Below are 17,775 nucleotides of genomic sequence, written 5' to 3' on the forward strand. Positions count from 1 at the left end.
TGTAATAACACAGTAGTTCCCACTCAGCCCTTACATACTGGACAGCACATTAACCCCAGAGCATGACGCTCCACAGTGACTGGCTCTATTATAGACTCCATATGTAATAACACAGTAGTTCCCACTCAGCCCTTACATACTGGACAGCACATTAACCCCAGAGCATGACGCTCCACAGTGACTGGCTCTATTAGAGACTCCATATGTAATAACACAGTAGTTCCCACTCAGCCCTTACATACTGGACAGCACATTATCCCCAGAGCATGACGCTCCACAGTGACTGGCTCTATTAGAGACTCCATATGTAATAACACAGTAGTTCCCACTCAGCCCTTACATACTGGACAGCACATTAACCCCAGAGCATGACGCTCCACAGTGACTGGCTCTATTATAGACTCCATATGTAATAACACAGTAGTTCCCACTCAGCCCTTACATACTGGACAGCACATTATCCCCAGAGCATGACGCTCCACAGTGACTGGCTCTATTAGAGACTCCATATGTAATAACACAGTAGTTCCCACTCAGCCCTTACATACTGGACAGCACATTAACCCCAGAGTCTCTGGGGGACAAGTACATCACTGTAGAACGCTGGGACTAAAGAGGACACTTTAAAATAACTCTCTCCTTTAAGATGAGGCACTGCATAGCTGGAGGATGAGCTCCCTGTAGCTCAGTAAATACAATGGAGGGGTGTGTGTGAATGTGTGTGTGTGTGTGTGTGTGTGTGTGAGAATATGTGTGTGTGAGAATATGTGTGTGTGTGTGTGTGTGTGTATGTGTGTGTGAGAATATGTGTGTGTGTGTGAACTTACACAGGAGATTCTGAAGGGGCCAAAAGACACGGGCTCATCACCAAACTGGGGAAAGTACCGCTCACACTTTTTCTAACAGAAAAGAGGAAAAAGACACGTTACCTTTTCAGAGACTTTCGGTCCGGTTCAACGCCGAAACCACATTCACCACAAAAGAACATACGAAACTCTCTATCAAACATATGAAAGAGGGAGAGATGAAAACACTTCAGTGTTATCAACATAAATATCTTACTCCAGACACTGAAGGGCTCTTCCTGTCAAATCAACAGTGAAAGTGGTTCCTTTCATATCACTACAGTATAATACCATACTGACGTCTTCAGGACCAAACTCTTACCCTTCCCATCTCGAATTCTCGACATGCCATTACGATGACCTGGAACATAGGAAACGGAAAGGTTTTTAATTCACATCCTGCTAGAAAAATGGATATTCCAACGTGTGTGTTCTGTTCCATCACATGGTAATAAACCTGACACAGAGCATGTTATAAACACATTAACAAACAGCGCTTCATAGGAATTAAAGTCTCAGAGAGAAGTGGCAAAAACAGTGTGTGTGTGTGTGTGTCTCAGTGTGTGTGTGTGTCTCAGTGTGTGTGTGTGTGTGTCTCAGTGTGTGTGTGAGTGAGTGAGTGAGTGAGAGACTCACGGCTACACTGTACTCCCAGTTCATTCTCCAGAAGTCGATGACAGTGTTGGTTAGAGGACCCTGGGTAGCGATGTAGGCCTCTGGACCATCCATTCCCTGGTAACACAACTAATATTAGAGGGCTGGATAAACTAACACACAGTTAGTTTAGAGGAAGTGGAGGGGGAGGAAGAGGAGGAAGAGGAGGAGGAAGAGGAAGTGGAGGAGAGAGGAGGAAGTGGAGGAGAGGGAGAGGAGGAGAGAGGAAGTGGAAGAGAGGGAGGGGAGGAGGGAGGAGAGGGAGAGGGAAGAGAGGAAGTGGAGGAGGGAGGAGGCGAGAGGAGGAAGAGGAGGAAGTGGAGGAGAGGAGAGAGGAGGAAGTGGAAGAGGGAGGAGGAAAACACTCAGACATCTTTATTCAGGGCAGCCTGAAAAGGTCTCTGAGTTTTTAAGGGTGTAATTAATCACCTTGTGTGACACAGCTGAGTGTCATTAGCTTCCACACAGTGTGCAGGTTGCTATGCTACACTCCACATGACCATCACCTGGAAGGCCCTGTCGCCTCTAGTTACTAAACAAAACAACATTTTGTGGACCAGGTGTTACAATTCTCCATCCCTCAGCGTTCCTTCTGCTCTATTTAAAGTGTTGACCTCTGACTGGACAGACATTCAGGGTGAAACTGAAGACGTACTGGTGATATGTTTGTGGACCTGAAAGCTCATCTCTGCACATCCGCCCCCCCCCCGCCCCCCCCACACACACACACACGCACACACACACACGAGGCAACAAGCTGTGTAAGCCATTGGGGGGCAGAGGGGTGAGGTCACATCATGCAGTCACAGGTCTGAGGTGTGAAGGAAGTCAACTGTACCTTGATGAAGCTGGCATTGATGTAATCTGCATCCTGATTGGTTGTTTTTAAAGTCAGCTTTACCCTCGTGTGGTCAACTGTGGGAGAGATGAGGATACAAGTTAGAGAGAGACAGAGGAAGAGAGTGATAGGAGAGGAAAAGAGCACGAGAGAGAGAGTTTCCCATGCCAATAAAGCCCCTTAAATTGAATAGAGAGAGAGAGGAAGGGAGAGGGGAAGGGGGAGGGAGAGAGGAAAGGAGAGGGGAAGGGGGAGGGAGAGGGGAAGGGGGAGGGGGAGGGAGAGAGGAAAGGAGAGGGAGGGAGAGTGAGGGAGAGGAAAGGAGAGGAAAGGAGCAGGAGAAAAAGAGAGCAACAGATTAGAGGGAATAAAGACAAAGGATGTGGCTGGTAAATAGAACAAATAAATCATGGCAAATGTTTTCAGCACTGAACAACAAGATTATATAAACACTATATTTGACTGATCCATCTGTAGCCTCCATCCATCCATCTGTAGTCTCATCCATCCATCCGTAGCCTCCATCCATCCATCCATCTGTAGTCTCGTCCATCCATCTGTAGTCTCATTCATCTATCCGTCCCTCCGTAGCCTCCAGTCTCCATCCATCCGTAGCCCCCATCCATCCATCCGTAGCCCCCATCCATCCATCCGTAGCCCCCATCCATCCACCCGTAGCCCCCGTCCGTAGACTCCATCCATCCGTAGCCTCCATCCATCCGTAGCCTCCATCCATCCATCTGTAGCCTCCATCCATCCATCTGTAGTCTCATCCATCCATCCATCTGTAGTCTCATCCATCCATCCATCTGTAGTCTCATTCATCTATCCGTCCCTCCGTAGCCTCCAGTCTCCATCCATCCGTAGCCCCCATCCATCCATCCATCCGTAGCCCCCATCCGTAGACTCCATCCATCCGTAGCCCCCATCCGTAGCCTCCATCCATCCGTCCATCGATTGTAGTCATAATGTTCTGAATTAAGAGGCAGAGGGGCTTCAGATGACAGAGGTTAGTGTCCTGTAAGATGTCCTCGTGATGCCATGTTCAGGTAGAGAAGAGGTTAGTGTCCTCCATGTTGTTCAGGTAGAGAAGAGGTTAGTGTCCTCCATGTTGTTCAGGTAGAGAAGAGTTGTGTCCTCCATGTTGTTCAGGTAGAGAAGAGGTTAGTGTCCTCCATGTTGTTCAGGTAGAGAAGAGGTTAGTGTCCTCCATGTTGTTCAGGTAGAGAAGAGGTTAGTGTCCTCCATGTTGTTCAGGTAGAGAAGAGGTTAGTGTCCTCCATGTTGTTCAGGTAGAGAAGAGGTTAGTGTCCTCCATGTTGTTCAGGTAGAGAAGAGGTTAGTGTCCTCCATGTTGTTCAGGTAGAGAAGAGGTTAGCGTCCTCCATGTTGTTCAGGTAGAGAAGAGGTTAGCGTCCTCCATGTTGTTCAGGTAGAGAAGAGGTTAGCGTCCTCCATGTTGTTCAGGTAGAGAAGAGGTTAGTGTCCTCCATGTTGTTCAGGTAGAGAAGAGGTTAGTGTCCTCCATGTTGTTCAGGTAGAGAAGAGGTTAGTGTCCTCCATGTTGTTCAGGTAGAGAAGAGGTTAGCGTCCTCCATGTTGTTCAGGTAGAGAAGAGGTTAGCGTCCTTCATGTTGTTCAGGAAGAGAAGAGGTTAGCGTCCTCCATGTTGTTCAGGTAGAGAAGAGGTTAGTGTCCTCCATGTTGTTCAGGTAGAGAAGAGGTTAGTGTCCTCCATGTTGTTCAGGTAGAGAAGAGGTTAGCGTCCTCCATGTTGTTCAGGTAGAGAAGAGGTTAGCGTCCTCCATGTTGTTCAGGAAGAGAAGAGGTTAGCGTCCTCCATGTTGTTCAGGTAGAGAAGAGGTTAGTGTCCTCCATGTTGTTCAGGTAGAGAAGAGGTTAGTGTCCTCCATGTTGTTCAGGTAGAGAAGAGGTTAGTGTCCTGTAAGATGTCCTCCATGTTGTTCAGGTAGAGAAGAGGTTAGTGTCCTGTAAGATGTCCTCCATGTTGTTCAGGTAGAGAAGAGGTTAGTGTCCTCCATGTTGTTCAGGTAGAGAAGAGGTTAGTGTCCTGTAAGATGTCCTCCATGTTGTTCAGGTAGAGAAGAGGTTAGTGTCCTCCATGTTGTTCAGGTAGAGAAGAGGTTAGTGTCCTCCATGTTGTTCAGGTAGAGAAGAGGTTAGTGTCCTCCATGTTGTTCAGATAGAGAAGAGGTTAGCGTCCTCCATGTTGTTCAGGTAGAGAAGAGGTTAGCGTCCTTCATGTTGTTCAGGAAGAGAAGAGGTTAGCGTCCTCCATGTTGTTCAGGTAGAGAAGAGGTTAGTGTCCTCCATGTTGTTCAGGTAGAGAAGAGGTTAGTGTCCTCCATGTTGTTCAGGTAGAGAAGAGGTTAGCGTCCTCCATGTTGTTCAGGTAGAGAAGAGGTTAGCGTCCTCCATGTTGTTCAGGAAGAGAAGAGGTTAGCGTCCTCCATGTTGTTCAGGTAGAGAAGAGGTTAGTGTCCTCCATGTTGTTCAGGTAGAGAAGAGGTTAGTGTCCTCCATGTTGTTCAGGTAGAGAAGAGGTTAGTGTCCTGTAAGATGTCCTCCATGTTGTTCAGGTAGAGAAGAGGTTAGTGTCCTGTAAGATGTCCTCCATGTTGTTCAGGTAGAGAAGAGGTTAGTGTCCTCCATGTTGTTCAGGTAGAGAAGAGGTTAGTGTCCTGTAAGATGTCCTCCATGTTGTTCAGGTAGAGAAGAGGTTAGTGTCCTCCATGTTGTTCAGGTAGAGAAGAGGTTAGTGTCCTCCATGTTGTTCAGGTAGAGAAGAGGTTAGTGTCCTCCATGTTGTTCAGGTAGAGAAGAGGTTAGTGTCCTCCATGTTGTTCAGGTAGAGAAGAGGGGGGGGGGGGGCTTGGATGCTATGTTGTGGGGAAGAAGGGCCAAGAGGATGTGTGTGTTGTGAGAGGCTGTGGTCAGAGTTTATTTGTCCAGTCCACTCAGAGCTCCTCTGGCCTGTAGCATTAATGTGATCCTGTCCAGTAATATCCATCTATCCCCCTGACTGTAAGAACCATTAGAGAGGACACACACAGCACACTAGACACACAGCACAGTACACTACACACACAGCACACAGCACACTACACACAGTACACTACACACAGCACACTACACACAGCATTACATACAGGGCAGTATGTCTTTATAGCGGTTCTTCTTCACATTCCCTTCCTGCTCCCCGACGTTGGTGGGGTAGATCTTCTCTGTCCTGTATTTGGTCGATAATCTTCGTAATCTCTGCAGGGAGAAAAAACAACAAGAGAGAAAATGTTATTCATTCTGTGTTTTTCTGTCTCCTAAAGAAAGACATGTTGTAGAGAAGGAATACCCAACAACACCCTATTTCCTTTATAGTGCCCTACTTTTGACCAGAGTCCTATAAAGGGAATAGGGAACCATTTATAGTGTACCACCTTTGACCAGAGCCCTATGAAGGGAATAGGGAACCATTTATAGTGCACTACTTTTGACCAGAGTCCTATAAAGGGAATAGGGAACCATTTATAGTGCCCTACTTTTGACCAGAGTCCTATGAAGGGAATAGGGAACCATTTATAGTGCACTACTTTTGACCAGAGTCCTATAAAGGGAATAGGGAACCATTTATAGTGTACCACCTTTGACCAGAGTCCTATGAAGGGAATAGGGAACCATTTATAGTGCACTACTTTTGACCAGAGTCCTATAAAGGGAATAGGGAGCCATTAGGAACACATCCGTATAGAGGGGCTTTAGTGTAGGATAGGATGAATGATTGATGGTGAAGAGAAACATTTGCCCTACATTAGAGGGACGTGGTACAAGCCAGTCATGTTTCAGTGTCACAGGAATGGTTCCCAGAGAGTGTACCGTTGCCCACGCACAAGGTTAGGGATCATGAAGAGATCCTATTTGACTACGCTCCACACACCCCCTTCTCCAGCCCCTCTAACAGCCCTGCAGAGACCAGCCCACCTACACGCTATACAGTAGCTAACAGTTTAGGAATGCCCTAGTCCCCCTCGTGCAGCTCCACGATGGTTCCTCGCCCATCAGTACTTCCTATGGAACTTCTCACACAACTCTCCCTGGCTTCATTGGGAACAACCAAACTCTCACAACAGCACCCTTGATCTCCAAGCTGAGGCCCTTAATTCAACTCTGCCCTCTCCCCAGCTCGCTTCCAGCTGCGCTCCGAGGCCCTCTCCCCAGCTCGCTTCCAGCTGCGCTCCGAGGCCCTCTCCCCAGCTCGCTTCCAGCTGCGCTCCGAGGCCCTCTCCCCAGCTCGCTTCCAGCTGCGCTCCGAGGCCCTCTCCCCAGCTCCGCTCTGAGGCCCTCTCCCCAGCTCCGCTCTGAGGCCCTCTCCCCAGCTCCGCTCTGAGGCCCTCTCCCCAGCTCCGCTCTGAGGCCCTCTCCCACAACATTAATTACAGTGACAGTGTGTCGTTCAGCTCCACTCTAGCAGGCCACCGAGTCCTCAGGGACAGAGTAATGAGACACTGCTTCAGCACATTAGCTGAAGGGATATAAACGACACACTCGTACATAGACACTAGAGGTCGACCGATTAATCCATTTCAAGTTTTCCTAACAATCGGAAATAGGTATTTTTGGACACCGAGTTGGCAGATTATTTTCAATTTTTATTTTACAACTTTATTTAACTAGGCAAGTCAGTTAAGAACACATTCTTATTTTCAATGACAGCCTAGGAACAGTGGGTTAACTGCCCTGTTCAGGGGCAGAACGACAGATTTTTACCTTGTCAGCTCGGGGATTCGATCTTGCAACCTTACGGTTAACTAGTCCAACGCTCGAACCACCTGCCTCTCATTGCACTCCACGAGGAGACTGCCTGTTACGCGAATGCGGTGCGCATTTGTGAAAATAGACTGTTGGTCCGCTTCAAGCCTATCAACTCCCGAGATTAGGCTGGTGTAATCGATGTGAAATGGCTAGCTATTTAGCGGGGTGCACACTAATAGCGTTTCAAACCTCACTCGCTCAGAGACTTGGAGTAATTGTTCCCCTTGCTCTTCATGGGTAACGATGCTTCGAGGGTGGCTGTTGTCGATGTGTTCCTGGTTCAAGCCCAGGTAGGGGCGAGGAGAGGGACAGAAGCTATACTGTTACACTGGCAATACTAAAGTACCTATAAGAACATCCAATAGTCAAAGGTATATGAAATACAAATGGTATAGAGAGAAATAGTCCTATAAATACTATATTAAGTACAACCTAAAACCTCTTACCTTGGAATATTGAAGTCTCATGTTAAAAGGAACTACCAACTTTCATATGTTCTCATGTTCAGAGCAAGGAACTGAAACGTTAGCTTTTTTACATGGCACATATTGCACTTTTACTTTCTTCTCCAACACTTTGTTTTTGCATTATTTAAACCAAATTGAACATGTTTCATTATTTATTTGAGGCTGAATTGATTTTTATTGATGTATTATATTAAGTTAAAATATAATTGAGTATTGTTGTAATTGTCATTATTACAAATAATAATTTTTTATAATTTTTTTTAAAATGTAAAAAACGTCGGTACCGGCTTTGTTTGGTCCTCCAATAATCGGTATCGGCGTTGAAAAATCATATTCGGTCAATGCTACACGCCCGTACACAGACGCTACACGCCCGTACACAGACGCTACACGCCCGTACACAGACGCTACACGCCCGTACACAGACGCGACACGCCCGTACACAGACGCGACACGCCCGTACACAGACGCGACACGCCCGTACACAGACGCGACACGCCCGTACACAGACGCGACACGCCCGTACACAGACGCGACACGCCCGTACACAGACGCGACACGCCCGTACACAGACGCGACACGCCCGTACACAGACGCGACACGCCCGTACACAGACGCGACACGCCCGTACACAGACGCGACACGCCCGTACACAGACGCGACACGCCCGTACACAGACGCTACACGCCCGTACAGACGCTACACGCCCGTACAGACGCTACACGCCCGTACAGACGCTACACGCCCGTACAGACGCTACACGCCCGTACAGACGCTACACGCCCGTACAGACGCTACACGCCCGTACAGACGCTACACGCCCGTACAGACGCTACACGCCCGTACAGACGCTACACGCCCGTACAGACGCTACACGCTCGTACAGACGCTACACATTCGTACAGACGCTACACACCCGTACAGACGCTACACACCCGTACAGACGCTACACACTCGTACAGACGCTACACACTCGTACACAGACGCTACACACTCGTACAGACGCTACACACTCGTACAGACGCTACACGCCCGTACAGACGCTACACGCCCGTACAGACGCTACACGCCCGTACAGACGCTACACGCCCGTACAGACGCTACACGCCCGTACAGACGCTACACGCCCGTACAGACGCTACACACTCGTACAGACGCTACACACTCGTACAGACGCTACACACTCGTACAGACGCTACACGCCCGTACAGACGCTACACGCCCGTACAGACGCTACACACTCGTACAGACGCTACACACTCGTACAGACGCTACACGCCCGTACAGACGCTACACGCTCGTACAGACGCTACACACTCGTACAGACGCTACACACTCGTACAGACGCTACACACTCGTACAGACGCTACACACTCGTACAGACGCTACACACTCGTACAGACGCTACACGCCCTAATTAGGAAATATGTATAAGAGTGTTGATGGAAGCTTCACAAGATGTAATCACTAGTGACGTTAATAAAAAGACATTGAAGCTAATTTTCTAATAATTAGCGACCAGTTTTCCATGACATGCACTGCTGCTGAGGCCGCACTTGAGGTAGCGACCTGGGAACAGAGAGGATGTTGGGAACAGAGAGGATGCTACTTCACTGTAGCCGGGTTTCGAGACCTAGTGGGAAACTTCATCCTCTCTCTCTTTTTCCCCTCTTCATAAAAAAACACGCTACCCTAACCGTGGCCTACAAACTCAACAGCTACTGTGACTACTGTCATGGTCTTCTGGTGTTGTAGTAGGCCTGGGCGTTGGAGCGGTGGGGGCCTGGGCGTTGGAGCGGTGGGGGCCTGGGAGGTGGGGGCCTGGGCGTTGGAGCGGTGGGGGCCTGGGCAGTGGGGGCCTGGGCGTTGGAGCGGTGGAGCGGTGGGGGCCTGGGCGTTGGAGCGGTGGGGGCCTGGGCGTTGGAGCGGTGGGGGCCTGGGCGTTGGAGCGGTGGGGGCCTGGGCGTTGGAGCGGTGGGGGCCTGGGCGTTGGAGCGGTGGGGGCCTGGGCGTTGGAGCGGTGGGGGCCTGGGCGTTGGAGCGTGCTCCTATTAAGTCCAGTCTGCTCCCATTAAGTCCAGTCTGCTCCCATTAAGTCCAGTCTGCTCCCATTAAGTCCAGTCTGCTCCCATTAAGTCCAGTCTGCTCCCATTAAGTCCAGTCTGCTCCCATTAAGTCCAGTCTGCTCCCATTAAGTCCAGTCTGCTCCCATTAAGTCCAGTCTGCTCCCATTAAGTCCAGTCTGCTCCCATTAAGTCCAGTCTGCTCCCATTAAGTCCAGTCTGCTCTAAGTCCGGGTTGCATTGAAACACATGGGGATAGTGTGTTGATCCCTAATATTCAATCAACATGAGCATAAATAGGTTCTATTAAGATGTAAATTGATGAAAACTACAAAAACTAAAGCCATGGTGCCTTTACCAAGATTAGACACATGGTGATTACAGAAGACCTGTGACAGCTAGCTCTTTTACCCCACCAGCCTCTCTGACACTGACAGACCTGCTGGCTGTGGTGAACCTCACCTAACCACGTGGCCTGGCTGACAGAATACTGATACATGGTTATGACAACTGAAGGAATAGGCCTGAAAGCATTAAAAAGGTGAGGTCAGAGAGCTAGAGAAAGAGAGAGAGAAGAGAGAAAGAGAGGGAGAGAAAGAGAGAGCGAAAGAGCGAGAAAGTGAAATACCACAGTGTGCCATCACTGCAGCAAGATTTGTGACCCGTTACCACAAGAAAAGGGCAACCAGTGAAGAACAAACACCATTGTAAATACAACCCATATTTATGTTTATTTATTTTATCTTGTGTCCTTTACCATTTGTACATTGTTAAAACACTGTATATATATAATATGACATTTGTAATGTCTTTATTGTTTTGAAACTTCTGTATGTGTAATGTTTACTGTTCATTTGTATTGTTTATTTCACTTTATATATTCACTTTATATATTATCTACCTCACTTGCTTTGGCAATGTTAACACATGTTAACATTCAATATGCCAATAAAGCCCTTGAATTGAATTGAGAGAGCGAGAGAGCGAGAGAAAGAGAGAGAGAGTGAAAGAGAGAGAGAGAGCGAAAGAAAGTGAGAGAAAGAAAGTGAGAGAGAGAGATAGGTAGAAAGAGAGAAAGAAAGTGAGAGAGAGAAAGAAAGTGAGAGAGAGAAAGAAAGTGAGAGAGAGCTAGGGAGAAAGAGAGAGAGAAAGAGAGAGAAAGAGAGAGAGAAAGAAAGTGAGAGAGCTAGGGAGAAAGAGAGAGAGAAAGTGAGAGAGAGAGATAGGTAGAAAGAGAGAGAAAGAAAGTGAGAGAGAGAAAGAAAGTGAGAGAGAGAAAGAAAGTGAGAGAGAGAAAGAAAGTGAGAGAGAGCTAGGGAGAAAGAGAGAGAGAAAGAGAGAGAGAAAGAAAGTGAGAGAGCTAGGGAGAAAGAGAGAGAGAAAGTGAGAGAGAAAGAAAGTGAGAGAGAGAGAGCTAGGGAGAAAGAGAGAGAGAGAGGATAATGTTTTTACCAGGTGTTGCTATGTCTCTGTACTTGAAGACTACAGTATGTGTTTATCTCAGGTCTTCTTGCTGAAGAGGAGAACCATGCAGTGCTCTGCTCTCTCAGGCATACAGTAATACCATTATATCTATTCTGGTCTCAAGTGGATTACATTTTCATCAGAACACTACACTGATTCTGTTCTGCAGAGGAGCCAGGGGCTGAGACAGCCAACATCACAACACACAAGGTATGTACTCTTCCACACACACACATTTATGTATACATTTTCATGCATGCACACACTCTCTCACACATCCACCCACGCCACATTGCACTACGCATGAGAAAACACAAAGAGTCCAGTCCATAAGCCCAGGGTAAGACAGGGGTGAGGTAGAGTTGTACAGCAGCAGTGTGGGACCAGGGAGTTACCCTCTGATGAGTTGTCATGGAGCTCTGTGGAAGCGGTCTTCACAGCCTTCCAAGGGTGCTCTCCACTGGGCTGGAGACTCCAGGTACCTTACCATCACCCTGTCTAACCACATATAGTCTGCATCCTCAATAACATCATTATTCCCTTTACAGTGCACTACTATTGACCAGGTTGATTAACAGTAGTGCACTACTATTGACCAGGTTGATTAACAGTAGTGCACTACTATTGACCAGGTTGATTAACAGTAGTGCACTACTATTGACCAGGTTGATTAACAGTAGTGCACTACTATTGACCAGGTTGATTAACAGTAGTGCACTACTATTGACCAGGTTGATTAACAGTAGTGCACTACTATTGACCAGGTTGATTAACAGTAGTGCACTACTATTGACCAGGTTGTGTTTAACAGTAGTGCACTACTATTGACCAGGTTGATTAACAGTAGTGCACTACTATTGACCAGGTTGATTAACAGTAGTGCACTACTATTGACCAGGTTGTGTTTAACAGTAGTGCACTATATAAGGGACAGAGTGCCATTTGGGTCATAGTCTTAAGGCCTACAGATCCAACACAGAATCCTGACATGTATTGGAGTGGCTCAGTTCAGCTCCAATTTAATGACTCTTTGCACATCAGCTCTCATTGCTGCAGTCATGTAATGCAGGGCCGTTAGAGAAACGCTTTAGACATTACATCTGCATGTGTGTTGTGCTGCCGAGGCCCACGATGCCCGGCTTTAGGCCAAATACCCCCCCCCCCCCCTACTGGGACATTACATCTGCATGCGTGTTGTGCTGCCTGGGCCCACGATACCCAGCTTTAGGCCAAATACCCCCCCCCCCCTACTGGGACATTACATCTGCATGTGTGTTGTGCTGCCTGGGCCCACGATACCCAGCTTTAGGCCAAATACCCCCCCCCCCTACTGGGACATTACATCTGCATGTGTGTTGTGCTGCCTGGGCCCACGATGCCCAGCTTTAGGCCAAATACCCCCCCCCCTACTGGGACATTACATCTGCATGTGTGTTGTGCTGCCTGGGCCCACGATGCCCAGCTTTAGGCCAAATATCCCCCCTACTGGGGACATACATCTGCATGTGTGTTGTGCTGCCGAGGCCCACGATGCCCAGCTTTAGGCCAAATACCCCCCCCCTACTGGGGACATACATCTGCATGTGTGTTGTGCTGCCTGGGCCCACGATGCCCAGCTTTAGGCCAAATATCCCCCCTACTGGGGCATACATCTGCATGTGTGTTGTGCTGCCGAGGCCCACGATGCCCAGCTTTAGGCCAAATACCCCCCCCCTACTGGGGACATACATCTGCATGTGTGTTGTGCTGCCTGGGCCCACGATGCCCAGCTTTAGGCCAAATATCCCCCCTACTGGGGCATACATCTGCATGTGTGTTGTGCTGCCGAGGCCCACGATGCCCAGCTTTAGGCCAAATCCCCCCCTACTGGGGCATATAGCTGCATGACTTGTAAAAAGTGGAATTATTTTGGTCACAGAAAATGAAAAATCTATCCAATCATATTGTGTTGCATAAAACCCCCCGAGTCAGACAGTTTATAGAATCACGTCTTCATAAACTAAGTCTTTTCCTGTCAAATAAAATGGAGGCTCTTATTGGGTTCCAAATCAAACAGATTTTTAACAAATCTGAACATTGTCGGTGGAGTCATAAGACCGTTTTGCTGCTCCCACGCCAGACCACCATTTTTTATTGCTCTCTCTTCCGTGGTTACGTAAACGTTGTGCACACATGAACAGGACGCAAGTACACACTATGGAGAAGCCCATTGGAGGACGCAGTACAAAAGGAAACGAGAGTGGAACTAGAGAAGAAGAACAAACAAACGAGAGACAGAGAGAATAGAAGGAGCGAGGAGGAGAGAAAGGAGGGGACAAACATCAGAGCTTTTAACTAACTAACTAACTCAGTAAATTGATTACGTTATCTGTCAATCAATTTCCACTAACATGGTCTCAGTCTGGCTCCTGGAGAACTTTCTGGGCTACGGCTGACAGACGACACTAGTAAGTGCAGAGAGACAGAATGACGAGGTCAGAAGAAGGAAAAAAGACAGACAGGGAAATATGTAATGCTCCCCCACAATACTTTCTCTCTTTCTCACTCGTTCTCTCTGCCCTGTGCAACAGGAAGTGGCAGTGTTGTTGTGAGAGAGAGCGCGTGAGGGCCAGCTTCCTGTGAGCTGCACTACCACTTTAATACTTCTGCCACCGAGCAACAATGAGGGAGACCAGTGACACACACACACTACCCCTCGTCCCCTCTCACCCCCCTGAGCAGACTCATCCCCCTGAGCCCCACTGGGCGACGCCCTAAGGCTGTGTCTGCCAAAATCAAAGACCCTCCCCCTGAGGGTAGACTGGAGAGACAGACCACCATCCTCCGTGGCTGGGCCCCCGTCTCCCTCCGTGGCTGGGCCCCCGTCTCCCTCCGTGGCTGGGCCCCCGTCTCCCTCCGTGGCTGGGGTCCCGTCTCCCTCCGTGGCTGGGCCCCCGTCTCCCTCCGTGGCTGGGCCCCCGTCTCCCTCCGTGGCTGGGCCCCCGTCTCCCTCCGTGGCTGGGGTCCCGTCTCCCTCCGTGGCTGGGCCCCCGTCTCCCTCCGTGGCTGGGCCCCCGTCTCCCTCCGTGGCTGGGCCCCCGTCTCCCTCCGTGGCTGGGCCCCCGTCTCCCTCCGTGGCTGGGCCCCCCGTCTCCCTCCGTGGCTGGGCCCCCGTCTCCCTCCGTGGCTGGGCCCCCGTCTCCCTCCGTGGCTGGGCCCCCGTCTCCCTCCGTGGCTGGGCCCCCGTCTCCCTCCGTGGCTGGGCCCCCGTCTCCCTCCGTGGCTGGGCCCCCGTCTCCCTCCGTGGCTGGGCCCCCGTCTCCCTCCGTGGCTGGGCCCCCGTCTCCCTCCGTGGCTGGGCCCCCGTCTCCCTCCGTGGCTGGGCCCCCGTCTCCCTCCGTGGCTGGGCCCCCGTCTCCCTCCGTGGCTGGGCCCCCGTCTCCCTCCGTGGCTGGGCCCCCGTCTCCCTCCGTGGCTGGGCCCCCGTCTCCCTCCGTGGCTGGGCCCCCGTCTCCCTCCGTGGCTGGGCCCCCGTCTCCCTCCGTGGCTGGGCCCCCGTCTCCCTCCGTGGCTGGGCCCCCGTCTCCCTCCGTGGCTGGGCCCCCGTCTCCCTCCGTGGCTGGGCCCCCGTCTCCCTCCGTGGCTGGGCCCCCGTCTCCCTCCGTGGCTGGGCCCCCGTCTCCCTCCGTGGCTGGGCCCCCGTCTCCCTCCGTGGCTGGGCCCCGTCTCCCTCCGTGGCTGGGCCCCGTCTCCCTCCGTGGCTGGGCCCCGTCTCCCTCCGTGGCTGGGCCCCGTCTCCCTCCGTGGCTGGGTCCCGTCTCTCTCAGTGGTTGGGTCCCGTCTCTCTCAGTGGCTAACTCACACAATGAGTTTACAACAAATGTTGTAAATATCAGCCCACTGCATCCAGCCCACTGCATCCAGCCCACTGCATTCAGCCCACTGCATTCAGCCCACTGCATTCAGCCCACTGCATTCAGCCCACTGCATTCAGCCCACTGCCTTCAGCCCACTAAATCCATATTAGAAGAGAAAGTTAAAATATATACAGTTCATTGGCACCATATTATTCTGGACATAATATCTACAATATATATTATATCTACACTAAATCTATATTACATCTACACTATATCTACATTACATCTACACTATATCTACATTATATCGACACTATATCTACATATCTATACTATATCTACACTAAATCTACACTATATCTATATTATATCTACACTATATCTATATTATATCTACTCTATATCTACATTATATCTACACTATATCTACATTATATCTACACTATATCTATATCTACACTATATCTATATTATATCTACACTATATCTATATTATATCTACACTATATCTATATTATATCTACACTATATCTATATTATATCTACACTATATCTATATTATATCTACACTATATCTATATTATATATACACTAAATGTATATTATATCTACACTATATCTATATTATATCTACACTATATCTATATTACATCTACACTATATCTATATTACATCTACACTATATCTATATTATATCTACACTATATCTATATTATATCTACACTATATCTATATTATATCTACACTAAGAAGAGAGAAGAGAAAGTTAAAATATATTCACACATTAAAGTGATGAAAGTAAATATATACAGTTCATTGGCACCATATTATTCTGGACATAATATCTACACGATATCTATATTATATCTACTCTATATCTATATTATATCTACACTATATCTATATTATATCTACACTATATCTATATTATATCTACACTATATCTATATTATATATACACTATATCTATATTATAACTACACTATATCTACACTATATCTATATTATATATACACTAAGAAGAGAGAAGAGAAAGTTAAAATATATTCACACATTAAAGTGATGAAAGTAAATGTATACAGTTCATTGGCACCATATTATTCTGGACATAATATCTACAATCTATATTACATCTACACTAAATCTATATTACATCTACACTAAATCTATATTACATCTACACTATATCTACATTATATCGACACTATATCTACACTATATCTATATCTACACTATATCTATATTATATCTACACTAAATCTATATTACATCTACACTATATCTACATTATATCTACATTATATCTACACTATATCTATATCTACACTATATCTATATTATATCTACACTAAATCTATATTACATCTACACTATATCTACATTATATCGACACTATATCTACACTATATTGACATATCTATACTATATCTACACTATATCTATATTATATCTATACTATATCTACATTATATCTACACTATATCTATATTATATCTACACTATATCTATACTATATCTACACTATATCTATATTATATCTATACTATATCTACATTATATCTACACTATATCTATATTATATCTACACTATATCTATATTATATCTACACTATATCTATATTATATCTATACTATATCTACATTATATCTACACTATCTATATTACATCTACATTATATCTACACTATATCTATATTATATCTACACTATATCTATATTATATCTACACTATATCTATATTATATCTATACTATATCTACATTATATCTACACTATATCTATATTATATCTACACTATATCTATACTATATCTACATTATATCTACACTATATCTATATTATATCTATACTATATCTACATTATATCTACACTATATCTATATTATATCTACACTATATCTATATTATATCTACACTATATCTATATTATATCTATACTATATCTACATTATATCTACACTATATCTATATTATATCTACACTATATCTATATTATATCTACACTATATCTATATTATATCTACACTATATCTATATTATATATACACTAAATCTATATTATATATACACTAAATCTATATTATATCTATATTATGTCTACACTATATCTATACTATATCTATACTATATCTACATTATATATACACTGTCTACTATATCTATATTATATCTACACTATATCTATATTATATCTACACTATATCTATATTAAATCTACACTATATCTACACTATAAGCATAAGCTAGCGCTAGTGGGCTGTAGTAATTTACATCATACAGTTTGTTCTCCATCTTTACGAGCCAACATGTTCTCAGCCTATGTATTTCCATCAGTAATGAAAACTAATTTTCTCCTTCCCTCGTGTCTCTCTACAGCAGACTGTGAACAATATGTTTCCAACATTAAAATCTCAGAATCTAATCGCACTACATTCAGAATCATGAGAATCGCATTACAGATGGTACTGGCATCTAAGTATTGTGCTAATATCATATCGTGAGGTCCCTGGCACCCCACAACACATAAACCATATGAGAATATAGGCATGATCAAGTGGAAAGAAACTTCAATCTAGACTGTGGTGAGCAGGGCTGCATCTCTCCCCCCCCCCCCATCTCTCTCCCCCTTCCCTGCATCTCTCTCCCCCTTCCACGCATCTCTCTCCCCCTTCCACGCATCTCTCCCCCCTCCACGCATCTCTCCCCCCTCCCCCCCATCTCTCTCCTCCCCCCCCCCATATCTCTCTCCCCCTTCCCCCCCCCCATATCTCTCTCCCC

General features: G+C 46.8%; 1 protein-coding gene across 7 annotated transcripts in view; it reads right to left on the minus strand.

The window, feature by feature from the left end:
- The window catches only part of LOC110518048 (tyrosine-protein phosphatase non-receptor type 12), a 101,274-nt gene that overhangs the window by 40,711 nt on the left and 42,788 nt on the right, over positions 1-17,775 (minus strand). For all 7 annotated transcript variants that reach the window (XR_016490095.1, XM_090213423.1, XM_090213424.1 and 4 more), the window contains exons 2-6: positions 5,508-5,616; positions 2,338-2,414; positions 1,482-1,577; positions 1,168-1,206; positions 828-899 (exon numbers count right to left, since the gene is read on the minus strand). Coding sequence is in view for 6 of the 7 variants with exons in the window: in XM_090213423.1 (XP_090069549.1) it covers positions 828-899; positions 1,168-1,206; positions 1,482-1,577; positions 2,338-2,414; positions 5,508-5,616 (393 nt within the window). In the remaining variant the exon portion in view is untranslated. The remainder of the gene's footprint in view (positions 1-827; positions 900-1,167; positions 1,207-1,481; positions 1,578-2,337; positions 2,415-5,507; positions 5,617-17,775) is intronic.

The sequence above is a fragment of the Oncorhynchus mykiss genome, chromosome 21 (genome assembly GCF_057628025.1).
Source record: "Oncorhynchus mykiss isolate SJ-2025 chromosome 21, ASM5762802v1, whole genome shotgun sequence".
Taxonomy (NCBI): domain Eukaryota; kingdom Metazoa; phylum Chordata; class Actinopteri; order Salmoniformes; family Salmonidae; genus Oncorhynchus; species Oncorhynchus mykiss.